Genomic DNA, 27,618 nt, shown 5'->3' with positions numbered 1-27,618 from the left:
TTCCCCTCATTTTTCTAATACCTTCCTCCCTCTCCACACTTACCTCAAATATCCTAGCACAGGCTCTCATCATCTCCTTCTTGGATTTTCTTCAGTGACATGTGATGCATTGAATACAAGAGAAACCAGGGTGCAATAAACCAGGAAACGCTACTAGCTCCCGCTAAGCATTTAAGAAATGTAGTCTTTTATAATCCATCTGCAGATATGTGAACCTGAACTGTAGGTGTTCTCTGCCTTTGGTTTGACAGTATTTTTATTGCTTGCCCTCATTTCCTCATATTCTTGATCTTTGTTTCAGAACCTACTTGGTACTCTGACCACAAATCTAGTTAACTCAGCCACAGTGGCTTAGAAACAAAGGATCAAGATCAAGTGGATATCTGATTGGCAAAGAGCACAGAATTTGATGACACACTGTTGGCAAGAGTGTGGTAAAGCAGGCTTGCATACATTACTTATGAGAGGTTAAGTTGATAGGACCTCTTTGGAGGGTAATTTGGCAATGGCTATTAAATATAAAATTGACCCAGAAATTTCATTTCTAGGAATTTATCCCTGCAGATACACTTACACATGTGCATAAAGATGTATGCACCTAAGTAATCATTGCAGAACAGTTCATAGTAACAGAAAATAAGAACCAATATAAATGCTCATCAAAAGTGTAATGAAGAAATAAAATATGTTCCAGCCATATTTTAGGGAATAATATACAATTAAAATGAATTAGGTAGATATGTATGAGAAAGACTCTAAGGTTTTGTGATAAAAAAGGCACAGGTATGTAAAACATGTGCTACCATTTGTGTAAAAATTGCATACACACATACATATGTGTTTATATATGTATAGACTATCTCTAAATGGATAGACACACAAGATGTACTGCCTTTGAGCTATGGGCAGATCAGGGAACTTGGGGTATGACACTCACTTTTCACTATACACCTTTTATAAAGTATGATTCTTTTTTCATATGCAAGTATTACTTAAGTTAAAATAAAACAAAACAAAAATAGAGACCAAGTGGGAAGTCTTGATAGATGTAGTTTAAAATATATGAAATATCTGCATATGTAAAATGGCATACATCTATGCCTTTTCCTCACATGGGAAGTAACATATACATATACACAAATACACAGTATATGTGAGTAGGTGGTTATAAGCACAATATGTATGTTTGTGTAAATGAAAACCAGTGTGTTAAATCATCTTAAAAGCACGACAAGACCCCTAACTGTCCTAACCTGTAGCAAGTATATTTAGATAAGGTATTGAAGATGTCATTGAATGTTTTAACCCATAATAGAATAAGTTTGCTGTTCAAAAACAAATGTACAGAGTACTGTATGCATAGGTGATATTTCAGCTTCAGTTTCTCTCCTGGAAGACTTTGACTTTGATAAATATATTCCTAGAAGGACAATTAAGAAAAAGTAAAATGTATGTTTAAGCATTCAAAAACTTCAGCCTAGCACTTAATTACTAAAATGCTGAATATGTTTTATTTTTTTTTCCTGCAATACATCATATACTCAATCCAGATAGAAGACTTATCCAGGTATACAATAAAAAATTGTCAACACCTGCATTGAGCACAACAGTCAGCCTTTCTCTGTAAATGGCTGCCTGGATAGTGTTACCTGAAATGTAAAGAAATGTTTACCCCAAAAAGTACCTCCCTGATTGTCCTGCCACATATAGGCCAGTTTTGATTAGCTCTTAAAATCTGTACCATAAATGCTACCCAAGGAAGCAGGCCATAATACAGCAGATTTAAACAAGAAGGCTAAATTTCTACTAAATAATCAAAACTGTGATTAATAGGATGAACATCATTGTGAGATTTCTTAACAAAGAGAACATATTTTAAAGTATTTTATACACCAACAATATACAAACAACAAACACTGAGTTTCCAACCTCCAAATGAAACATACCCCAAATGGTGGCAATCTAGAACTTGAAATGCATTTTCTAATTGGAGCAGGGCTATAAACCTGCTCTGTTACATGATGGGTTGTTCCTCAGACCAGCCCAAAAGACACTTTTTAGCACACATTTTCCAGAAATACATCTGAAATGTGTAAAAGACCTGAACATACTGTTGAAATATTGATAAAACTAAAGTACTAAATTGTTGTCGGAACCATGACTACATCAGCCAAGAGAAACAGCATATGTGAATCACTCAGAGAGAACACAGTTAAGGATTAGTCAAAATTCTTTGTAAGAGAGGCAAAAAAAAAAAAAAAAAAAAAATGGTGATATTGGAGGAGGTGCAGAAAAATCTGAAAGCCAAGTTTTGATTGCCCAAGAGACCACTTTTGCCTTCTGTTTCTTTCTCTCTCTTTGCCTAACACACTGAGCAGAGGTAAGTTGGGCCCTTTCCACCTGGAAGATAAAAGCCACACAGAGTAAAAGCACAAACACAGAGTGAAGGAGGAAATCGAGAGGGGACCGGAAGGTGTATCTGGGCACTTTGAGGACACGGAGGCCATCCTTAGCTCCAGAGGCCGGCATAGTTCCCGTGGAGGCCGGAAGGGAGAGGCCCCCCAGCGACGAAGAGCTTCATCTCGGGCCAGTTGTAGCAGTGCGTGTAGAGCGCGTTGGGGAGCTCGCCGATGCCACCGAAGTAGTTCACCCACAGGTCATCGTGGTTGAGCCAGCCTCTGCCACAGGTGAGCTTGAGCTTCCTCCCTGCGGGCCCCGGAGAGAAGTGCGGGCTGGCCGAGGCCCTCTCCTCCAGGAACGTCTGCGCGCGGATGTCATAGAAGAGCAGGGAACCGTGGCCCGTGCCCACGGTGACGATGTGCTGGTAGAAGCTCAGGGAGCGCACACCCGTGCCGCCCTCTCGGGAGCACAGGGGCCGGATGTTCTGCTGGCGCTGCCGCGGATCCAGGAAGGAGACGTGGGACTGGGAGCCCACCGCGTACAGGGACAACTCGTCGCAGTAGGTCAGGCACACGTTCTCTCGGCAGTAGGGCAGCCTGATGGACAGCAGCCTGGACAGGTTGCTCTGGGCTTTCCACAGGTGGAAGTAGCCGTCCAGGGACACGGCTCCCAGCTCCTGGTTCTTGCCGCTGAAGGCCAGGGCCCGCACCTTGCGGTTACTGGGGTTGGTGCTGGGCCTGGGGATGGTCTCCACGTCCCTGGGACGGATGTGGGCGTACAGGGGGAGGCCCGCGTCGTTGTGCCAGGCGATGCTGCCGTGGAACATGTCGGGGTCCATCTTCCAGAGCGCCACGGTGCCGTCGCGGGAGCCACTCACGGCCACCGTGTCGCTCATCCAGGCGATGGCGAAGATCCAGTCCTTGTGGCCGTGGCGGTCGCCCAGGCACACGGGGTCCAGCGTGGGCAGCTGGTAGACGGCCAGGCTGTTGGGGTTCTCGCCCCCGGTGGCCAGAAGCGTCTTGGAGGGATTCAGCTGGATGGCGTGGATGCCGCAGTTCGGCTGGGCGCGGGCCGACGCGGGCCCGCGGTCCCGCATCAGGGGGATGCGCGTGATGTGGCCCGACTGCACGTCCACCACGAAGAGCGTGTTGCACTTGGTGCCGCACACCACCTGCCTGGCGTTCAGCCACTGCGACGCGAACACCTTGTTGAGGGTGCCCAGCGCCAGCTCGCGCTCCCTCAGCAGCTCGGGCAGCTTCCGCACCGCGTAGCCGCGCAGCTTGCCCTCGAAGCCCGGGAGCCCGGCGCGGCCCCGCGCCCCCACCTCGCGGCCCTTCAGGTAGTGCAGCAGCGAGCGCAGCGCCGCCGGCCGCTTGGGCTTCTTGGGAGGCAGCGGCCCGTCCCCACCCGCCGCCGAGCCCAGCGACGACGCCGCGAGCGCCGGCGCTTTCCGCTTCCTGCTACCTGTTTGCCTCGGGGCCATGGTGGGCGGCGGGCGAGTGGCGGCGGCGGGGACGGCTGCGTCGGCCGGGGGCCGGGGCGTCCGCGGGGCGCGGAGCCAACAGAGTCCGGGGCGCGGCGGCGACGGAGGCGAGGGCGGCCGGGCCGGACGAGGAGAGGTGGCCGGGGGGAGCGGAGCGCAGGCGGCGCGCGGCGGCTGGGGTGGCGGCGGCGCGAATCGAAGCGAGGGCGGGAAGCGCGGCCGGCGGCGCGGCGGGAGCGAAGTCGATGTGGGACGAGGACGACGCGGGGGGCGAGTGTGAGGGGGCGGAGGCGTCGGGGGGAGCGGGCCTGGGGTACTGGATAGCACACGCCGGACTGGGAGGGGTGGGATAGGTGCGGGAGCGAGGGGGGGAAGTGGAGCCCGCGAGGAGGGGGAGACTCACCCAGGACCAGCGCTTCGGGATTCCCAAGGCTTCTCCGTGTGGACACATCTAGTGCGCCTGCCCATGCCCCCTGATATCCTACTTGGGGAGTTTCACTACCCTCTGGACAGGAACCAAGTAGCCTTCTTAAAATCCTTACTTAAATAATTCTGAAAGCTAAAATACAGTCAAGTATGAGGCTAGAAGGAGCGCTGAAGTTATCTGTCGAAGAAACAAATGTGCCCTTGGTGCAATTTCGGGAGACTCTTTGCTGCAATTAGATAGTGAACTTGACCAGGGATGGTAGTGTTTGGCAGAGGCAAAGAGGCCCTCCCCATTAGGTCTCGCCTGCAGCCCCTCCTGTCTCAGCCCCTCTACCGGTGTCTGTTAAAATGTTTCAACCTATTTTTTAAACCAGTTTTTCCCTGTATTTCTCAAATTGAGTCCCCTGAGCTCCTGCACCAGAATCTTTGAGGGGTGCATTCCAAATGTAGTTCCCCAGGCTCCACTTCCCGCCGGGGTGGGGTTAGGACCCTGTGGTCAAGAGGGAAGCCTCAGGATCTGAGGGGACGGCACTGAGGATGGGCGTGGGTGTTCAGGGTGTTGACTTCTCTTGAACCTCAGAGCCCTCAGGCGGTGGAGCTGACTGGAAGAGGGCTAGGAGACTGAGGGATACCCCTTTCTCTGCTCTGGGGAGGGAAGGGTCAGTCCTCACTGTCAGTCTCAGGAGAAGCCCGGGGAGCCTGGGCAGAGCCCTGTCATGTGTGAGAGGCCCCCTGGGACGTTGGCGCAGGGCCCTGAGGGATGCACAGGATTTCCAGAATCATATAGTGAAGAACTTTCCAAAAGGATATAACCACATAAACACAGTGGTGAAGAGTAGGAATTCAGAGCATGCGTTTAGCAGTCTAAGGATTTGGACGGTCCATACGTGGCTCTGCAGCTTCAGAGCAGCCGCAGTGGCAAACCCATATCCAGGCATGCTCAGTTACGCAGAGTTACAAGTGGCTGGTGGCTGATACCAACTCTGCACACACCCCAATCTTCTGCTATAAAACTGTGTTTGCTCAGTGGGTGCATATGGGGAGGGGAGGTGGATTAACTTTTCTGATCCATCAGTGGAAAGCATGGGAGTTACTTTGTTGCTGCTTTTATGCCCCTTCACCAAGCCCTTTTTGCGACCCCACCTCAAATGCACAAACTCCAAGTATGTAAACCATGGGTCCTTCCCACCACTCCAGTCCAGCTGCGAAGTCCCAGTGCCCACTCCTCCCCCATATTCCTCCCCATGTTTAATGCGATATCAAGATGTGGGTGAGGATGGTGGATAGGGAGTGACCTGACAATGAAAAGAGTGCTGACAACTTCATAATTAGAACTGATGTTACTCGAGAATAACTGACTGCAAATTCCTTTAACTTAACCTACCATGATGTTTTCCTTTTTTTTTTTTTAATTCAACCTCAGAAAAATGGATATTATACAGTAAGACTTCATGGCATATTTTTTACTGTTGTGGTAGAACAAATAGGCTGAACGTTTGAGGAGATAGATAGATAGATAGATAGATAGAGACATATTTCAATTGTAAAAATAATTCTTATAACAGCTATTATTTATTGAGAGCCTGTTTGTGTCATGGGCTGGAGGGCTGTGCTAAACACTTCGAATGCTTTATGTGCACTCAGTCTCACAATAGCTTGGTGACGTAGGTTCTATTTTTATAGCCATAATTTAAAATGAGAGAACTGAGGCCCAGAAAGAGTAATGATGACTCCTCCATGGTCACACAGCTAGTAAATGGTAAAGTCGGGTTGTGAATCCCGGTCTGACTCCAAAGCTTTTAAGACTAACAACTACTCTATATTATTCTATAAATACAATTTTTCTATTTCTGCCTCTTTAAAAACCGTGTAAACTACCCCATCATGGAAATTTTACAGGTGTTGCATCTTGTGCATTTTTGAGAGACAGCCACAATTTCTAAAATACATGAATAAATACTGAATGCAAATTATGTATAACACTTTCCGTAGAATATTTAAAGGCAAAAATACGATCTCTGAAGCACATTTTTTTTACAAATTCTTTTAAATTAATATTTATGAAATGTAATAATATATGCCTACATTTGTTTGGTTTTTGTTTGGTAAAAATAACACCCATATAAATTGTCCTGGTATTATGTCTCCACTTTTTTGATAATATAAATATGCAATATTTATGTATAGTAATGTGTTTGTAGTCAGTGTGCAGATTACTATTTTGTATTGATAAATGAAGTGTGTTAATTTTATCTGGAATACAATACATGAAACGCATTTCATTTCATTTATGTCTGCACTTTCAAATTTCTCTGAGCTTTGTACTTAAAGATGTAAAACTTCCAGACCAGAGCCAAGTTATGTTGAGAGATTTACAGTTTTTTATGTCAACTTACAAATTTGAACCTTTATTTACATTTTATTGCTTCCATTTTTAGGAAAACACAATGTCTGATAATATATAAAGTCATGCACAGTACATTTATTGTTAAAGCAGTAGATGTAATGGCCTGATGATAAAATTTCAGATGTCTGCATGGCCCTCTGAATGTCAGGGTCTCCATTACTTTTTGTTACCTGTGAAGACCACTGTGTGTATGAGTGTAAACATCTTGTCAGTCCTTACTAATCTATTTGTACATTCATTACTGCTTTGTGCTACTAACATATACCCGGATAAATTTGTATTAGTCTCACCTATCTCCCCTACACGATATTCCCCTCCATTGGATAGGGGCTTTTATGTGTGGTTTCAGGGCACTGTCTTATCCTGTTCTCTAATCACTTAATATGTTTAAATGTTATTTTCTTAATCAGATTGTAAACTCCTCAAGGGGTTAGGTAATGTTTTCTACTTCTTTCACACCATCACATCCTTCTAGATATGCACTAAATGGTTTGTAAAACTTGATTGTCCTGTTGATAAACTAATAGAAGAAAGGAGAGAAAACAAAATGAAATATCAAAAAATTACAAGTAAGATATTTTGAAATCAAATTACTTAAGGGAGAAAGCGAAGGATTTGAATTGATTTGTGATATTGCCACATAACTTGTTTGAAGTTATATAAATATATATATAACTTCAATATAGGTATCTATCTATATATATTCAAAAAAGTTATGTGGAATTATTATCTATATCAATTTATCTCTCTATATTTATATGTGTTTCTTTTCAGCCTACTGAATAATTTTATCAACTGTGTCTACCTTTCTAATCTATGAATGAAGAAAAGTATCTGTCTAGCCAAAAAATGTTAGATTACCAGTTTAAAATTAGTTAAGGCCGAAGATATTTTACTGTGATATAATGAACATAAACTTGGTTGTTAAATATGACTTAAATTATTTTGAAAATATTACTATTTTTCACTTCAAAACTAAAACAGTCTCAGGACAAAGGCACTGAAAGAGAAAGGCAGGGTAATAAGAAAATTGGAAGGTTAGCAACAAGTCTTTTTGAAGAACTGATCAATTCTGAAACTTTCTTTTCACATTCTTCTATACAAAAATAGATCTTACAAATACAGGCTTTAGAGATTGGAGCACATTGTCAGGTATAAAGGCATTTGTCTTCAGAAATGAGGTTTATAATTGTTTCTGATACATTGTATATAGATGTAAAGCAAGGCTATCCTCAAGAATATTTTTGACATCTTGTCTATATTTGTATGTATAGCTTTTCCATTATCTTTATCAACAAGTATAAGGCACTAAATAAAAAAAGAAATATAGTTAATTAAGCTTGTTTGAAAATAATATATGATAATGATACACTGTTATTTATAACAGACACAAGGCAAACTATTCTTGAGTGATTAAATTGAATACATTTTCACTTAATCTCTGATTATAATACAGCCATAGCATTTCAAGCTGTGACCTTGTCAAGCCTCCTAAGATAAGCAGCTGTGAACCTGGTTTGTAGTCAGATGGGAGGCTTCCTCCAAACCTCATGATGCAGAAACTGGTGGAGATGACTCAGCAGGCTATGTTTCCCCCAACAAAGGCACTACTAAAGGCATATGCTGTCAGATGGGGGAATAACGGAAAGATTTATCACATTATTTCATTTACTAGAAACAGAATTATAGGGAAAGAGGCAATTTTGACTCTATGACCTCTTCCTTGCCCTTTCTCTCTCTATCTTCTCTAAGAGGAAGAAATGTGTCAGAGCCCAAGCTTGGACTTTGTTTATTGAGAGGGTAGATTCGATGCTGGTTATATGTTTTATGGGAGGCACAACAGTGTAGTGGTTAAGAGAGTAGACTTTGAAGTCACATAACATGGTTTGATTCTGTTTCTGTGGTTTTCTGGTCTTGGAACTGGGTCAGTTAGTATACCTTCTTTGGATTTATTCCCTTATCTATAAACATAGGATAATAACACCTATGTCCTGGGGTAGTTTTGATGATTGAATGAGTTAATACATAAAACCCACTAAGAACAGTGTCTGGAAGACTATAAGCTCTTAATAAATTTCTCTTAAACCCTAATGGCTTTCCCTCCCTTCCCTTATTTAACTTTATGAAGACAACTTGGAAGCTGCAGAAAGGGGGTTTTTGAGTGTGAACTGCAGTGCAACACACACTTATACACTAGTACACACAGGGATAAAATATTTGGAGAGCTAGCTACTTGTCTGCTCACATACAGCTCATCAATCTCCATTATCTATCCAACCTATAGATAAACATTCTGTCCAATCTATAGGGTTAGTGTTAGGGTTATCTATAGAGTTATAGATAAATATTCATATGGGAAGAATGTATTGTAGGAACAACTTTATAGTATGCTAGTAGATGAACCACTGTACAAAAAATAGATCTTTTCTTTGATTGGGGGCATTGCCCACTGATGATAGTAGTTAAATTGGACAGAAGTGACTGTAAAAATGTATATAGATCACACTCTAATGTCAGATGGGTACATAAAGGAAGCCTGTAAAGTTCATTGATAAACAATTCTATTCCATGTTCTGTAGTGTCTTAACTGGATAGAGATACCCAGTTATTACTTTCCCTAACTTAGATACCCACTTACACCTAGCCTCAACTACACCATATATACCAATGCCTCCCAACTTTTTATCTTTGTCCCAAACTGACATGGCCAACTTTCTGCTTGACATTTTGGACATCAAGAAAGAACTTCAAACTCAGCATGTATAAGCTCAAGATCTTGAATGTGACTCCCATGCACCTGATCTTTTACTGTTTCCTATCTTAATGAATAGCACCACCATCAGTCCAGCTGTGTAAACTTGAGTCCTAAGAATTATCCTTGAAACCCAATGCTCCTCATCTTCAGGTCCCATATCTATCTTCTAACATTTTTCAAATCCACTCAATTCTCACCCTCTCCACTGCTACCACCCTTTCCTGAGCTACTGTTTCGTCTTGACTTGACAACTACAGTAGCCTCCTAACTGATTTTCCTGCAACCACTTTTGCTCTCCTCCATTAAACTCTCCACACTGCAGCCAGAGTGATATTTTCAAAATGCAAATATGGCCATGTCACTGATCTGATTTAAACAAACCAGTGTTTTCCTACTGTCTTAGGATAAAGACCAAAATCTCTAACACAGCCTATGAGACCCAGCATGATCTGACTTATGTTCTCCAGCTACATTTCTACCTTCTTTTCATTGCTTTTTCTGCTCCAAGACACACTGGCCCTTTTTAATTTCTTCAGTGACATTACATAAGTTCATGCCTCAGATCCTTTTTTGTATGCTGTTCTCTCTGCCTGGAAAGCTTTCTACCTGCAGGTCTTCCCACCTTTTAACCCCCACAGATACCTGACCTTGTTAAGTTCTTATCCTTCAGATTTTAGGTAAGTTATCACTTTCTTATGGAAACTCTGACTACCCAGACTAGGTCCGATCTATTATACATGGAGATCCCCTTAACTTTATTTCATGGCATTCACCACAGGTGAAATGGCATGGTTATTTCTGTGACTCTTTGTTTAATGTCTGTATCTACCAAAATATTGAATGAAAACTTCGTGAGGACAGAGGCAGTATCCATTGTGCTCACTACTGTATCTCCAGTATTTATCATGTCATAGAAATAATTGGTGTTTGTTGAATAATACTGACAGAAATTTTAGAGACCCTGGATCTCTGTTTAACTGGTACATCAGAACCCCAAAACTTCATGCTGTTTGATCAACCACTTCTAACTGAACACAGCTTGGAGGGAAGAACTTTTGCTACCGTCAAGTCAAACATTACCTTCTCCACTATGATCACTTCTTTGACTCTACCAGATAGGCCTAAGAGCATCTTTTTTTGTACAGTACGTACATACTTCCATTATAGCAATTAACTTACTTCATTGCAGGCATTGACTCATCTAATTCTAAAATAAGTGCAAGCCCCTTTGAAGTAGAAATATTTTTTAAAATATATTTGGATCCCCAGAACCTAGCACACTGCCTGGCATATAGATGGCCCATGCACTTTTGCTGAATGAATGAACAAATGAATTCGGCCTCTATCCAAACCCTTGCTAATAAAATATAATAGCATTCTGAAGGCTGATTCATATACTTTCAGTTTTATTCTTGAATCACCTTAGGCCACCAGGAGACTGTATCATAGGATCATATTAGCTTAGTATTTGCTGAATCAGTTTCACTCGCTTGCACTTTAATGTTATGCTTTAGGCAGTTATCAAAGGTCATTAAAAAAAATAGCCAAACAGCTATACGGATATTCGTTCTGCATTTATTGTAAATCTGTTATGAAGGGCACTGTTCATCACATTGTTTAATGTCCCCTTTATACAATGTCACACAGAAAATTAATTTTATAATATAATGACAAAAGCCTTTATCTCTGGAATTATTATATTTCCTCCTTTCTGACCTTGAGAACTATATCAGAGTGCAGACTATGAAGTCAGAGAGTCCTTGGGTTTGAATCTTGGCTCCACTTAAGGGTTTAGTTTTGTGACACTGGGCAAGATCATTTTTCCAACTTCAGTAACTTCATCTGTAAGATGAGGATTATAACACCTACTCTCCGTGGCTGTAGTGAAGATAGATACAATGTCAGTGCACCTAGCAAAGTTCCTGGCACACAATATGTGTACAGTATATAGTAAAAATCATTTAATTTTTTCCCCTTGGCCGCTAGGAAGCACAGAGGCAAACTTGATACTTAACTATAGCAGCTATATCAACTTTTCCACTTTTTCTTGACCTGATTTTAATTTTCTTTGAATTTTATTTTTTAAAACTACTTCAGGGCTTCCCTGGTGGCACAGTGGTTAAGAGTCCGCCTGCAAATGCAGGGGACACGGGTTCGTGCCCCGGTCCGGGAAGATCCCACATGCCATGGAACGGCTGGGCCCGTGAGCCATGGCCACTGAGCCTGTGCGTCCGGAGCCTGTGCTCCACAACGGGAGAGGCCACAACAGTGAGAGGCCCACTTACCACAAAAAAAAAAAAAAAAACTACTTCAATTAATTATGGAAAGGAGGCACATAAAATATATAAAAGGATTATTACCTGTGAACTCTGAACTACAGCAACAACAAAAATCTCCATTAGTTAAAAACCCTAAAGTTATAATTATCATAGACTAATGTAGTATAGGAAATGTCGAGATTTAAGGGACAGAGAAGAAAACCCCAATATTTCTACAAGTGCCCCCCTTTAGGTGCCACAATATATTACATCTCACCATTAGGGATTCCTCTTCCAATAGGACTCTTGAAATGTAAATACATGAATATACATTAAACTATTACTTGTCATCAGAATCAGGAGGATCAAAGACAGGAAGGATTGCTTAGAGGAAAAGGACATGAGGAAGAGAATAGAAGGGGAGAAAATGGTTAAAATATTTTGAAAAGAGAAAAAGCTGGAAATGAGGGAAGAATGCAGAATACTGATTTTGCTCATATCCTAATTTCCTTCAGGTAGACCATATCATACTGTTCTTTGGGATATAAATTAAAGAAGAAACAATTACTTTACAATATGTCCTCTAACTAAAGAGCCCTATTATGGAATATGCGTTTGAAATGACCACAGATATGCTTGTGAAAAAAATGGAAAAAAATGGGCAAGATGCTAGGACAATAAGGTAGATTGCAGTGTGAATGATTAATGATTAATGGTTGTATTTATTCAACAAGGATTTGTTACATGCCTGTGATATGCTAGAAGGCATTAGATATTAGGAAATACCAAGATTAATGGGACATAAAGTCTTTCCCTTCAATGAATTGTCATTCTAGTGTGACAAAGAGGCAGAATGGAAGGATAGGAGACCGAACTCATTCACCAAACACTTACATGGATAACTACTATGTATCGGGAACTTTGCCAGAACCTGTGTGTACATCACATATATTTTTTAAATTAAAAATTATTATTTACATATTTTTGCATCTATTTAAATAGATATACGATATATATATCGTGCATATAAAATATATATCGTACATATAAAATATTATATATATAGTACATATAAAATATGATATATATATCATATATATATTTGTTTATAATAGCTTCCAGGTTTTGATAACCTGTGTTGCACTACAGATTTTACGTATATTATCCTATACTTCACAACGAATCTGTGTAACAGAGGGCATTCTTTCAATTTTATAGATGAAGACACTCAGGTTTAGTGAAGTAAAATAGCTAGTAAGTGACAGAGGCGAGATTCCAACCAGGCCAGTGTCCTTTCCCCCATTGCACTGTGTCCGCTACAATATTCTTTTCTGGGCCTTTGCCAGTACCATAAAAGTGGTGAGTGTGGCATGAGGTAAGTCAATATGCTACAGTCTCGGTGCCTGGCCACTGAGTGATTTGGAAAGCTACCCCAATCTGGGTGATCCCCAGCCTTCCTATTTTGCCCTGCCAGCATCTTGCTAGTTGTGGTACATAGCCTCTGAGATGGTCCCCAATGAGCTCTGCCTCCTAGTTTCCATACTCTTATATAATCCCCACTAGGCATTTGACTGGCCTAGTGACTAGACTCTAATCAATTTAATACAGCAAAGATGATGGGATGTCACTTCCATGAGTAATTTACAAAAGACTGTGACGTCCATCTCCCCCCTTCTCTCACTGGCTCACTGTGAGAGAGAAGCCAGCTGCCACGTTGTGAGTTGCCTTTTAGAGAGACTCACTTGGTAAAGGACTTGATGTCAGCCTGCCTACAGCCACATGAGTGGGAGTGGATTCCCCCTCCCCTGCCCCCAGGTGAGCTATGAGATGACTCCACAGCCCAGGCTGACATCTTGTTTGCAGCCTGATGACACACTCTGAGCCATAGAAACGCACATAAGCTGTGCCCAGATTTTTCTGATCTACAAAAACTGTGAGATAATGAATGTGTGTTGTTTTAAGCTATTATGTTCTGGGGTAATTTTTTGCATAGCAATAAATAATTTATTCATTGGGGGAAAATGTTTCCCAGATTTGTACATAGTTGATTCAACCAGAACAATGGCTGGGCTAGTGACTCAACATGGTAACAAGTACATGACTTGAGCTCTTGAAACATTAAAACATTTACTGAGCATTTGCCAAGCACCAGACCCATAGAAGATTATCTTAGTTCTTTAAAACAAGTCTGTGGAAGTACTGTATTCAACCCCATTTGGCTGATGAGGAAACTGAGGCACAGAGTTTTCCAAGTTTGCACAGCCAGTAAAGTAGCAATGCTTTGATTTGCACCCAGTGCTGACTCTAGAGCAAGCATTCTTAAATAGATAGCCATGTTGTCTCAACTCTGCTATAATATTCTCAGTACATTTCCTAGAAGTTAGCTAAGTGGTTCTCTCTCCCAGTCTTTTTTTTTTTTTTTTGATAAGGACATAAAAGGAATATTGATGAAATTTAGAGATGAAATTAAACTGGGAAGCAGAATGAATATGAAACATAACAAACATGATTCAAAAATCTCAATAGATTGGGGCAATGTTCCAAATCTAGCATGGTGACATTTAATGGGAATATGTGCTGAATTTGCATATTAAAAATTTTTAAGTATAAAAGCAAAATGACATGGCTTCACACTTAGAAATCCATGTTAAAGGACTTTGGGATTTTATTTAATAATAATCCCAAAGAGTGAATAAGAAAGGTCCTCTGATTTTAGACTGTGATAATAGAAGTGCAGTACGTAGAAGAAGCAAAAGATAATTTTACTCTTTATGAGTACGTTAGATTACATACGAAGGGCTGCATTCAAAATTAGTCACCTTATTTTAAAAAACTTTAGACCCGCTGGAAAAGGGCATTGTGGGGGTGGCTGCTGACCCCCAGGGGACACTTTGAAAACTTGGGGTGATTTTTGTCTTAAAAAAGTTTTTAGTTGTAACTTACACATTGCAAAATATGTTATTTATTATAAATCTATTTCATTGAATGTCTCATTTATATTAAAGTTCAAGAATTATATAGACTTTTATAGGTGATGTGTGTAGGTAGGCTATATTACCTATGAGTTTAATTTCAGTAAAGGGAATGTAGCAAAATATGGTCATTAAATCTGATAAGCTTGATAAGAACAGCACTGGAACATATTTAGGGCAGAACAATCAGGGTGGTGAGGAGACTTGGAACCAGATCATTGGGAAACTGGAAAGAGTTGAAGTGTTGTGACAGAGAGAAGAGAAATATTACTGTAGGGTAGCATGAGAGTTATCTTAAATACTAATGGCTTGTCCTGCAGAACAGATACTAGAATTGTTTTATAGTGTCCTAATAACTAAAATGAGATAAACAAAGGAAATTCCAGAGAGCATATTTCAGGGAAATACAAGGGAGACCTCTCCAACAAGGCATTATCTGATAGAATGGGCGGCTTCACGCCATTGAGAGTTGCAAGTTACTATGTGTAGTCAAGTACTATCTGCTTTAGTGACTAGTACATGTGAGGTGTTCAGTGACTATGTGTTGAATAAATGAATAACTTTCATATAAAAGATTCAAGCATTAGACTGGTCATTTGAATTAGATAAACTCTAAGGTTCTGTCCTACTCTGAAAGTTTGTGATTAAGACTGGAACTGAAAAATATAGGTGTGTTATATATCTTTGTAAACTATGAATTTCAGAATGGGAGGCTACACATGTGATGATGAAAAGAAAAATAATAGCATGTCTGATCTGTATGCTATAGAAATGTCAACCACCACAGTGTAAAATAGATGATGACTGTCAATCTACACAATATACAGAATCTCAAAATTGCCAAAGTCTGTTTTTAAAGCATAAATTATTAGCTCAATTTTGGTAAAGTTTTATAAATTGGCAGGCCATATTAAGCAAGGAAACACTTGTGTTCTCCTGTTAAATTAAATGATGGAAGAAGGTGTACGTGGCAAGTGTGCTCATTTGCTGGGTGGATGATCTGATGGCAGTAAGTCAAAAATTCAGAAGTGAGATTTAACTCATTTAACTCTCCTTATCAATAAATATTGACAGTTTCTTTATTAATCGATATTCATTGAGGATCTAGTACGTATATAATGATATTCTCGGTTGTGTAGAACATCTGCAAGAAAATGAATAATGGCCCATGCCGTCCTACTTTGGTTAGGAAGATAAGATGAAAATAACATAACATTTATAATAATTTTTAAAATTCACGACTATAAAATTAAGTGCCAACACAAGGAGTCAAAAAGGAGGGTTGTGAAGGAAATTACTCAGTATAGGCTGTGGCACAGAGAGAAGAATTCATGGAGGAGCTGTGACCTTCTTGAACCTTGAAGGTTATTTGGATAACATGAGCAGCACAGTGTAGAAAATAGCCTGATGAAAGCGGAGTAATTGTGTTATGGAAAAGTGGGAAATTGACTTGAACATTAAGCTAAGGATCATCCAATTATAGAAGGCTTTGGAAGTCATGCAGAGTAGTACTGGTAAATAGGGAAATACCATAGGTTTTTGAGAAGATGAATGAGATGATGGGTGTATCATTTAAAGGAAATTAGATTAGCCATGGTTTACTGAGTGGGCTTAATCAGGGAGAAAAAAGACTGTAGAGACAAGTAGGCTGTAATAATCCATTCACAGGGGAATAGTGTTTTAGAATGACATATTTTCTCTGGAAATGAAAGTTAAGGTATAAACATGTCTAAATAATGCTAACAAGACTTGAGTATTGCCTGGGCATAAGAGATGGAGAAAAACTACTCAAGTGGCTACAAAATTCTAAGCTTAAGAATTGACAGAGAAAAGAAAATTTAAAAAGAGAAGACAAAGGAAAGTGAGGATGTGGATTTCTAAATTGATTCAGTATTGAACAAATGAATTTAAGATGGCTCAGTTAAAGAAAAACAATGAAAGAAGCACATCCTCCTAACTTGAAAAGTTCCTTTGAGACATACCTATCTTCTGATTTCCTCATAATAGCAGTCACAAGTACAAAACCTTAATATTCTTTGGTTTCTTATACTGGAAGACATAAAGGATAAAGTAGACTGTAGAATTTGTAATTTAACAATGCTAAAAATCATGTTAACAATTCCTAAACAAAATATGGTGGTAGGTATTAGGGAAGGCAGGAACTACTGTAGCACCATCATAATTCCCATTCTTTAGAAACTTAGTAAAAGATAAAAAATATAGAGGGATGGAGGATAGAGCATTGAGAAAGGTAGAGGATGGGATGCTGTTGTAATTTCATCTCATCCAGATGCTTTTATTAACCATTTCTTATCTTGGCAAGGAAAACTATTCTGCTTATTAAAAACAACTGCCTTCAGCATCATTGCTTTTTGAAGGCAGATATATATAATCTCCACAGATATCGCTTGTGCCCAAGTGATAGTGGAAATATAAGGAGTTGACATGGTTTGCGAAAGCATCATCTATGCATATGGGAAACTTGAAGGGAAATACCATATTCTTTCATATGCAAATGTTCTATGAAATTGCTAATGGGACAAGAAAACCCCAAGAATAAATAAGAAAAACTCAAGAAATTTGAACTTCTAGAACTTAGTTCATGTCTATATTATGTCAAAACAACTGGTTAAAAATTCCAAGAAAATTGCATTCAGACCAATTTGATGTTGTATTTGACTGGGGTGGATTCTAATGTACTGCACACAGTAGCTATTAAATAAATATGAATAACGATACTAAGGATTTAATAAAATTTTAAACTTTTTAACCCATTGGGTTGGTAAGTAGCTAAAGTCTTACTCTGTTGTGAAAACACTAGGCAACTAGATTAACAACTCTAATTGATTATACTGGTCACCTCAGACCCTTTTACTTGTACCCTTTGACCAACATCTCATCCACTTCCCTGCCCTGGTATCCACTATTCTACTCTCTGCTGCTATGCATTTGACTTTTTTAGATTCCACATATAAGTGAGATTATGCAGTTTTTCTTTTTCTGCGTTTGGCTTATTGCGCTTAGTGTAATGTCTTCCAAGTTCATCCATATTGTCAGAAATGGCAAGATCACCTTCTTTCTTAAGGCTGAATAATATTCCATTGCATATATATGCCACAAATTCTTTATTCATCAACGAATAGACACTTAGGTTGTTTCCATGTGTTGGCTATTGTGAATAATGCTGCAATGAATATAGTAGCAATCCTTTCACTATGCATATATATATATCTAATCATCACGTTGCACATCTTAAACATATACAATCTTTATTAAAAAAATAACAGAAAAGAAAATTTTAAAGAAATTGAAAAAAAGAAAAAAACTGGGATGACCTGCCTCCCCTTTGGACTGTATTCTGGTTCACACAAAGGGAATTGGAGAAGAACTTTCAAGTTTTAAAAATTTGGTTCAGTGTCTTTTCTGTTTGTACAAATTGGCATGTTCAAGAGGAGAAAGAATGAAAACAAGGTAATAGATGGAAACATGTCATTGGTAACGAGAGAGATCTAATGATTTACTTTAAAACTTTCTGAGCTTTGAAAATAAGGAGAGCTTAATTTTACATCTACAGAACTTATGCACTTAAATGAGCTATTTTTGTTCGCTTGCACGCAATCTCCCTCTTCTGTTCCTGCTGTGTTACAGAGACAAATGAAAATAAATTTACGGTAATAAAATTAAGAGCTTAAACATGCTGTTCTTGTGTATGTTCATAAAGTTGTTCCCTCACCACCACACCTACTGCGATTTGCCCTGGAGTTTCAAAACCTCTTTATTTGGTTGGTAGATAAGCTATTTTATCACAAAAGTACAAAATGTCTTTTGAAAGCCTACTAACTTTTTTTAAATTAATTTATTTATTTATTTTGGTTTTGGCTGTGTTGGGTCTTTGTTTCTGTGCGAGGACTTTCTCTAGTTGCGGTGAGCGGGGGCCACTCTTCATCGCGGTGCGCGGGCCTCTCACCGTCGCGGCCTCTCTTGTTGTGGAGCACAGTCTCCAGACGCACAGGCTCAGTACTTGTGGCTCACGGGCCCCGTTGCTCCGCGGCATGTGGGATCCTCCCAGACCAGGGCTCAAACCCGTGTCCCCTGCATTGGCAGGCGGATTCTCAACCATTGCGCCACCAGAGAAGCCCAAGTCTACTAGCTTAAGAAAAATTACATTGCCCACCATAGAGAATTCAAGAGTTTGTGGTTGTTAGAGAAATGTCTGAAGGTATTGAGTTAACATATGCAAACAGCAACAACTTTCTTTTCTTCTTTAACTTTCCAGTCAAATAAAAACATTTTTGCAAGTTTTAGATGAAATCATGTTCTGAAATTTAAATCATATGCTTTCCTTGGCATGAGAAAGACTACTGACCTTCTTTAAGTACATAAAGCAGGGTGTCTCGTGTTGTTTGAAGATATTTTGAGTTTGCTTTTTAATGTGAGCCCTATGTGAACAAGGAGCTTTGCTTGAGCGTGTTTTGAAAGTGTAGGGAGTGCCAGATCCCAGTTCTCCAGTGGAGAGCTGGCAAGTTGCCCTACTCAATATTCATCCACTGAGCAGAAAAATATTGATGTTCACAGAATAAAAGAATTAAATATGCATTTTAAAAGTGTAAATAAAATGTGTCGCTTTATAAGCATTGGAGGATTAGGAGGAATCAGACATTCTAACTTTTATTGACACATTGACATCAGCAATGGTAAAGAAAAGAAGAAATGTCATAAGGTTTACTTATTGTGTCTTGAAATTCTCATACTAGTAAAAGTATTATTACTGGAAGCATATAAAGGTAGGAATTACCTAATTTCACAGTCTCTGCCAACAAAGCAGAGAACTAAGGTTAAAATATTATACAGAGAGAGGGATATAAGAGGCATTTATTGGTTTTTTAGCCTTGTACTTTCCTTATGGATTAATTTCATCCCCTCTGAGCTATTGACTAATTGATTTACAAAACTCAGGACATGAAGGTAGGGAATTTCTTAGAATATTTTGTTTGCTTGACCAGATAAACAGAGGTTATTGGGATAAGTTAAAATGACCACATACATATATTATCGTTAAGACTCATATTTCCTGTAATATGTAAATTGGGCCAAGATGTCACATTGAAGTTCAACTATCCAAAATCCTTTCTGATTTTGGTAATTAACAGTGTTGACAACACTTTGTCACTAAGCAAAACTGGGCAGATGGTGACTTTCAATATACATTCATTATGCAGCATGAATGAGTGTAAATAACGTTGCTCTTTGTTTTGGAGCATTTGAAAGGGATTCTTTTAACTAATATTTTAAAGTTGACATGGAACTTTAAAGATGAAAACCTAGAATGCTTAAGGACTTTTAGAAAGTAAGTCCCTTCTATTTTATGAGTGACCGAACTTTTGAAGTAGATATACACCTTTTTTTCTTTGTTCCCATCTTTCTATTAGATGCTCAATAAATACTTCTTGAATAAGTGAATGAATTAATTTCCTATTAGCTTCTAAAGGGAAGGAGCCATGATTTAAACATCTCTGTATCCTCAGAGTCCAGGAGAGTGTTTGACACAAATTCTCAGCAAAGGTTTATTCCACATTTACTCTAAAATATAGAATAAAAGTATGAATACATCTCAAGCTTATCATTAAATCCCTCCCTATAACCCTTAAGCTCTGCAAGATATCTCTGATCTTGAATTCTTAAGTATTTGAGGAATCCCAGTTAGAGTTAGCAATATATTTAACAAAAACATTTATATGCGAAATATACAAATAGTTCCTGTACAGGGAAGCCTACAATATCAAAGTAACTTTTTTCCAAATTTTTTGAAGTATAGTTGACAAATAAAATTGCAATATATGTAAAGTGTACAACATGATGGTTTGATATATGTATATGTTGAGAAAGGATTCCACCATCAATAAAATAACTCTTTTATTGACTGTTTACATGACTTAGGAAAAAGCAAAGCCTTAGAGGACAAGACAGATATTGGTTTGAATACTGGCTCCACCAAGTTACGAACTGCAATCTGAGGTAAGTTATTAAAACTTTCTGAGTCTGTTTCTTCACATATAAAATGTGGTTAGTAATATTCATCTTAGATAACTAAATAACAGATATGAAAATTCATTAGGATATAAATAATTGGATAGAACAGATACTCAGATACAACAGTTTCTCAAATCTATGTTTTCTGAATATTTTGTTTCTTAACATGCATAGTTTTGTGAATAAGGTACATTTAAGAAAAATGAAATTATCTGATAAATGATGTTTGAGTTTTGACAAGTATGCTTCGATATTTGTCTAGTTACAAATTATAAGTTTTTGGATGGCACTATATTTTAGTATTAAAATTGCAGTGTTTGGAGGCAAAAGATCTACATTAGAATCCTGGCTCTTCTACTTCCTAGCTCTGTGATTTTGGCTGAGTAATTTAACCTCTCTGAGTTTTACATTCCACACCTCTAAAATAAGGATTAAAATACCTACCTTACATGCTTCTAAGGTTGTTCTAAAAAAAATGAGATAATGGGTGTGAAAATACTTTGTAAAGTGCTAAGCACCATGCATCTGCTAGGTGTTTATTATTATTGCTTTCTCTGTGTTAGATTTGACTTGGTAGTTACCTTCATTGATTTGTCAGAAGCAGTTATTCAGTGGTTAAGAGAGTTGACTGAGAATAATGACAGAAATTCCTTAAGAAACACATTGCACGGAACGTGCAATGATAAATTTTTGTTTCAGTTTCTATCATAGATATAATACGTGACCTTGAAAAAAGTTACTTTTTCATTTCCCAGTTCTCAAAATGGGAGCAAGAATTACCCCAATTAGTGCAGATTAATATAAGGATTGCAAGGGTAATAACACATACTGAGATACTGGATTAAGAGGAACACTGTAATCGCAAATGTAACAGGGTGTTTCCTATTGTCAATGAGGATTTTTCATTATCCAATCTGTTTTTTTGGCTAAGAAAGGCATTGAATCAGATTTTCCCCTGCCGTTAAACTACTATGTTAACATTTTACTAAATGGAACTGTGGTAGTTCCAAAATGTCAGTATAAGTAGCTCACTCCCAGACAGTAGCTTTTCCATTGTAAGAACCTGGTTTATTCATTCATAATAAGAACACCCCTAGTATGAACCTTAAAATTCTCTAAATGTATAACTATTTACATTTAGAATTGACAGTCAGAATTGTCACATATAATGTCTTTAAACTTGAGTGATACGTTAAAAATCAAAGAATTAATTTAAAATAAGCTGACAGCCCCAATCCAAACAAAAATCTTTCTGAAATGGTGTTTTATTGTCAAGTAATGATTTTTCTGATGGCAGCTGGGTAAAGGGTGATGGTGGAAGGGGTGGTAGAGGTCTTGAAAGGATGGAGCTCTCTTAGCAATAGAGACATTTAATCAAGAAACTATTGCAGCTAATAATTGAAAAATAAATCTTTACCTATTGTAATCAGACTCTATATGTAGATACGGAATTTGTATGGGTGACAGAAAGATTGAAATCACTAGAAGCTTTCAGCCATGAAGGAGTTGTACGCTGTAAACACTCAAATCAAGATCTTTCATCCATGACAGAATGGCTTGTTACTTTGCACAAAGGACAATAAACTGGCTTATAAGCAAAGTGAGTAATTTTTTAAAACACTCTATTGCATGTATAACAATCCTTGTAACATATCTGTCAAGCACATCATTTGTAAATACAAAAGGAATTTGAAAATAAATCTTAAAGCCAGAAAATCAGGGAGAAAGACTTTGGTGGAAATCAAATGGGTCCAAGAAATACATAATCACAAGTCCTGACAAATTACCTTTCACAAATTACCTTCTTGGTGATGTGCCTCCAAAATGGAAAATATTACTGAGAGATGGCTGTATTTACTGAGAGGGAGAAGAAATTCAGGAGCTAGAATTTTTGTCTTTATTTTTTTTTCCATCTTACTGATGAGGCCTTAGTGAAAATAAAACTGTAAGTCACAGGCATTGATTTTATTTTCTGTAGATCCAAATGACTCACAGTTAATGGTACAAACAAAAACATGTTTATTAAAGTAAGAGAATGCTCCCATAACACAATTTTGAATGAAGATGTAATTTTTGTTTTCCAATGAAAGTTAATGTTCTTTCCTCTTTAATAAGATGCTGCAAAAGAATCTTTAGCCAACTCAAACCAACAACAACGACAACAATAATAATAGAAGCCAAAATAAGGGTTTTGAAATGGAATAAAAGGTCACAATAGGAAAAAAAAAACAACTTGCACTCCTTAAGAATTGATTAACTTTTATTTGAATTATATCAAGTGTAATAAAGGCTGTTTTCCAGAAGTTGTTCCATATTTAAGGAATTCAGTTATGCTTGAAATAAACTACACTTTTAATAGGTCAATATATGTATTGTTTACTACAGAAATGTTTTTCAAACCTAGCCTCAAATTAAAATTTAAGGAAGTCTCATTAATTTATATATTGGTGGTTAGGCTAGGAATGAACAGTTAATATACACTTCCCTTCCTTGAATTTTAGTATACCTCACTTATTTGACTTGAATTCTCTCCTCAATAAAAGTTAGTGTTTTTTCTCCCTCTCTCCCTCTTTCTCTCCTTCCCTCTATCATGTTTGCAGAAACACACATATACACACATACACATGGATATAGGCACAGACATACAGACACACACACACTCACACATACCATTCTTTTTTTTTTTTAATTAATTTATTTTTGGCTGCTTTGGGTCTTCTTTGCTGAGTGTGGGCTTTCTCTAGTTGCGGTGAACGGGGGCTACTCTTTGTTGGGGTGCATGGGCTTCTCAGTGCGGTGGCTTCTCTTTGTTGCGGAGCACGGGCTCTAGGCCCGTGGGCTTCAGTAGTTGTGGTTCGCAGACTCTAGAGCGCAGGCTCAGTGCATGGGCTTAGTTGCTCCATGGTATGTGAGATCTTCCCAGACCAGGGCTTGAACCCATGTCCCCTGCATTGGCAGGCGGATTCTTAACCACTGTGCCACCAAGGAAGTCCCACATATACCATTCTTTCAAGGAAGCCGGTCACTATGAGGACAATGTTTACAATCTATATAACACAATCATTGGTCAAGACAAAGAAGTTTCATATGCAAACTTAAAAATTTGTGACAGAATAACTTTAGGAGGATATTATAAAGTGATACAAAAGAAAGTGAAATCATAAATGATAGACATAGAAAATTAGCTGTCAATAGATTGTTTTTTAATTGATGCCTGACTTCTGATATGAAAATGCACATTTAAAACATCTTGAAGCATACTGAACTTAGTAAAATTTCAATTAGTAACAATTAATAAAAATGATTGAGGCATGCAGATTTTAGTTTTTGTTAGCTGCTGGGTTTTGCTTTTGTTTTGATTGACCAAGTCTTAAGAAGAAAGTCTCTTGTTTCAATCTCAGATGTTGAAGACCTTTTTAAAAATTTAATTTAGTTTAATTTTTATGTATATTTTTAAGCTGAGAAGGCGAAGTTTATTTTTTCCAGCTTTAATGAGGTACAATTGACAAATAAAAAATATAATAGATTTAAAGTGTACAACGTGATTTTGTACACACACACACACTGTGAAATAAATCAATAATGAGGAAAACTGGAAAATTCACAAATATGTGGAGATTAAACAGCATGCTCCTGAACGGCCAATGGGTCAAAGCAGAAATATATCTTGAGACAAATGAAAATGTAAACAAAACATACCTAAACTTACAGGCTGCAACAAAAGCAGTTCTGAGAGGGACAAATGACTACATTAAGAAAAAAGAAAGATTTCTAATAAACAATCTAACTTTACACCTCAAGGAACTAGAAAAGGAAAAAACTAAGCCCAGAGTTAGTAGAGGTGAAGAAAATAACAATCAGAATGGAAACAAAGGACCGAGAGACTAAAAAGACAATAGAAAAGATCAACAAAACTAAAAGCTGGTTTTTTGAAAAGATAAACAAAATTGGCAAACCTTTATCTAGACTAAGAAAAAAAGAGAGAAGACTCAAATGAATAAAATCAGAAATGAAAGAGGAAACATTACACTGACACCACATAAATACGAAGGATCATAAGAAACTACTATAAACAATTACACACAAACAAATTGGATAACCTAGAAAAAATGGATAAATTCCCCAAAACATACAACCTACCAAAACTGAATCATGGAGGAATAGAAAATCTGAACAGACAGTAAAGAGATTGAATGAGCAATCATAAACCTTCCAATAAAGAAAAGCCCAGGATCAGATGGTTTCACTGGTGGATACTACCCCACATGTAATGAATGCCTTTCTAAATTGTATAGTCTCTATGCCTTTCTTGGTAACTTATTGTGGGCATAAAATAATCAGGTCATAAATGTAAACCATGGGGTACCTAGAAATTAGTTTTACCTAGTAGTTCTCATAGTAGAACAGTGTGGAGAGAGAAAATATACTCTAGCTATTACCTGAAAGTGGGTTTTTAAAATAGATTCCTCCTTTGACATAAATTAGGTGCCCACATGTGCATGGGTTTATCTCTGGGCATTCTATCCTGTACCATTGATCTATATTTCTGTTTTTGTGCCAGTACTGTACTGTCTTGATTACTGTAGCTTTGTGGTATAGTTTGAAGCCCAGGAGCCTGATTCCTCCAATTCCAGTTTTCTTTCTCAAGATTGCTTTTGCTATTCAGGGTCTTTTGTGTTTCCATATGAATTGTAGGATTTTTTGTTCTAATTCTGTGAAGAATGCCATTAGTAGTTTGAAAGGGATTGCACTGAATCTGTAGATTGCTTTGGGTAGTATAGTCATTTTCACAATATTGATTCTTCCAATCCAAGAACATGGTATATTTCTCCATCTGTTTTGTCATCTTTGATTTCTTTCATCAGTGTTTTATAGTTTTCTGAGTACAAGTCTTTCACCTCTTTAGGCTGGTTTATTCCTAGGTATTTTATTCTTTTTGTTGCAATGGTAAATGGGAGTGTTTCCTTAATTTCTCTTTCTGATTTTTTGTTGTTGGTGTATAGGAATGCCAGAGATTTCTGTGCATTAATTTTGTATCCTGCAACCTTACCAAATTCTTTGATTAGTTCTAGTAGTTTTCTGGTGGCATCTTTAGGATTTTCTATGTATAGTATCATGTCATTGGCAAATAGTGACAGTTTTACTTCTTCTTTTCCAATTTGTATTCCTTTTATTTCTTTTTCTTCTCTGATTGCTGTGGCTAGGACTTCCAAAAATATGTTGAACAAGAGTGACGAGAGTGGACATCCTTATCTTGCTCCTGATTCTAGTGGAAATGCTTTCAGTTTTTCACCATTGAGTACAATGCTTGCTGTGGGTTTGTAATATACAGCCTTTATTATGTTGAGGTAGGTTCCCTCTATGCCCATTTTCTGGAGAATTTTTATCATAAATGGCTGTTGAATTTTGTCAAAAGCTTTTTCTGCATCTATTGAGATGATCATATGGTTTTTATTCCTTAATTTGTTAATGTGTTGTATCACGTTGATTGATTTGCATATATTGAAGAATCCTTGCATCCCTGGGATATATCCCACTTGATCATGGTGTGTATGATCCTTTTAATGTGCTGTTGGATTCTGTTTGCTAGTATTTTGTTCAGGATTTTTACATCTATGTTCATCAGTGATATTGGTCTGTAATTTTCTTTTTGGGGGATATTTTTTTCTGGTTTCAGTATCAGGGTGATGATGGCCTCGTAGAATGAATTTGGGAGTGTTTCTCCCTCTGCAATTTTTTGGAAGAGTTTGAGAAGGATCAGTGTTAGCTCTTCTCTAAATGTTTGACAGAATTCCCCTGTGAAGCCATCTGGTCCTGGACTTTTGTTTGTTGGAAGATTTTTAATTATGGTTTCAATTTCATTACTTGTGATATGTCTGTTTATATTTTGTAATTCTTCCTGGTTCAGTCTTGGAAAATTGTACCTTTCCAAGAATTTGTCCATTTCTTTGTGGTTGTCCATTTAAAGACAGCCTCTTCAATAAGTGGTGCTGGGAAAACTGGTCAGCTACATGTAAAAGAATGAAATTAAAACATTACCTAACACCATACACAAAAATAAACTCCAAATGGATTAAAGACTTAAATGTGAGACCAGACACTATAAAACTTTTAGAGGAAAACATAGGAAAAACACTTTGACATAAACCACAGCAAGAACTTTTTGGACCCACCTCCTAGAGTAACAGAAATTTTTAAAAAAAAAAAAAGGGACTTAATTAAACTTAAAACCTTTTGCACAGCAAAGGAAACCATAAACAAGACAAAAAGACAGCCCTTGGAATGGGAGAAAATATTTGCAAATCAAACAACAGACAAAGGATTAATCTCCAAAAATGCAAACAGCTCATGGAGCTCAATATCAAAAAGACAAACAATCCAGTTAAAAAATGGGCAGAAGACCTAAATAAACATTTCACCAAGAAAGACATACAGATGGGCAAGAGGCACATGAAAAGATGCTCAACATCACTAATTATTAGAGAAATGCAAATCAAAACCACAATGAGGTATCACCTCACACCAGTCAGAATGGCCATTATCAAAAAAGCTAGAAACAATAAATGATGGAAAGGGTGTGGTGAAAAGGGAACCCTCCTACACTGTTGGTGGGAATGTAAATTGATACAGCCACTATGGAGAACAGTATGGAGGTTCCTTAAAAAAGTAAAAATAGAACTACCATTGACCCAGCAATCCCACTACTGGGCATATACCCTGAGAAAACTGTAATTCATAGAGACATGCACCACAATGTTCATTGCAGCACTATTTACAATAGCCAGGACATGGAACCAACCTAAATGTCCATCCACATATGAATGGATAAAGAAGATGTGGCACATATATACAATGGAATATTACTCAGCCTTAAAAAGAAACACAAT

The 27,618-nt window shown here is 38.2% G+C and overlaps 1 protein-coding gene across 1 annotated transcript; it reads right to left on the bottom strand.

Moving 5' to 3' along the window:
• Positions 1-2,309: 2,309 nt before the first annotated feature.
• LOC137216900 (DDB1- and CUL4-associated factor 12-like protein 2) lies at positions 2,310-3,883 on the bottom strand. Its single transcript, XM_067723030.1, has one exon. It carries the CDS (start codon positions 3,881-3,883, stop codon positions 2,510-2,512), a length of 1,374 nt encoding a protein of 457 aa, XP_067579131.1. The 3' UTR covers positions 2,310-2,509.
• Between the last annotated feature and the right edge of the window lie 23,735 nt (positions 3,884-27,618).

This window comes from Pseudorca crassidens, chromosome X (genome assembly GCF_039906515.1).
Source record: "Pseudorca crassidens isolate mPseCra1 chromosome X, mPseCra1.hap1, whole genome shotgun sequence".
NCBI classification, from domain to species: Eukaryota; Metazoa; Chordata; class Mammalia; order Artiodactyla; family Delphinidae; genus Pseudorca; species Pseudorca crassidens.
This window is presented reverse-complemented; position numbering and strand designations above follow the sequence as displayed.

What these genes read in the sequence shown, in the direction of transcription:
- LOC137216900 (XM_067723030.1), bottom strand. Translation starts at nt 3,883, where the DNA reads ATGGCCCCGAGGCAAACAGGTAGCAGGAAGCGGAAAGCGCCGGCGCTC.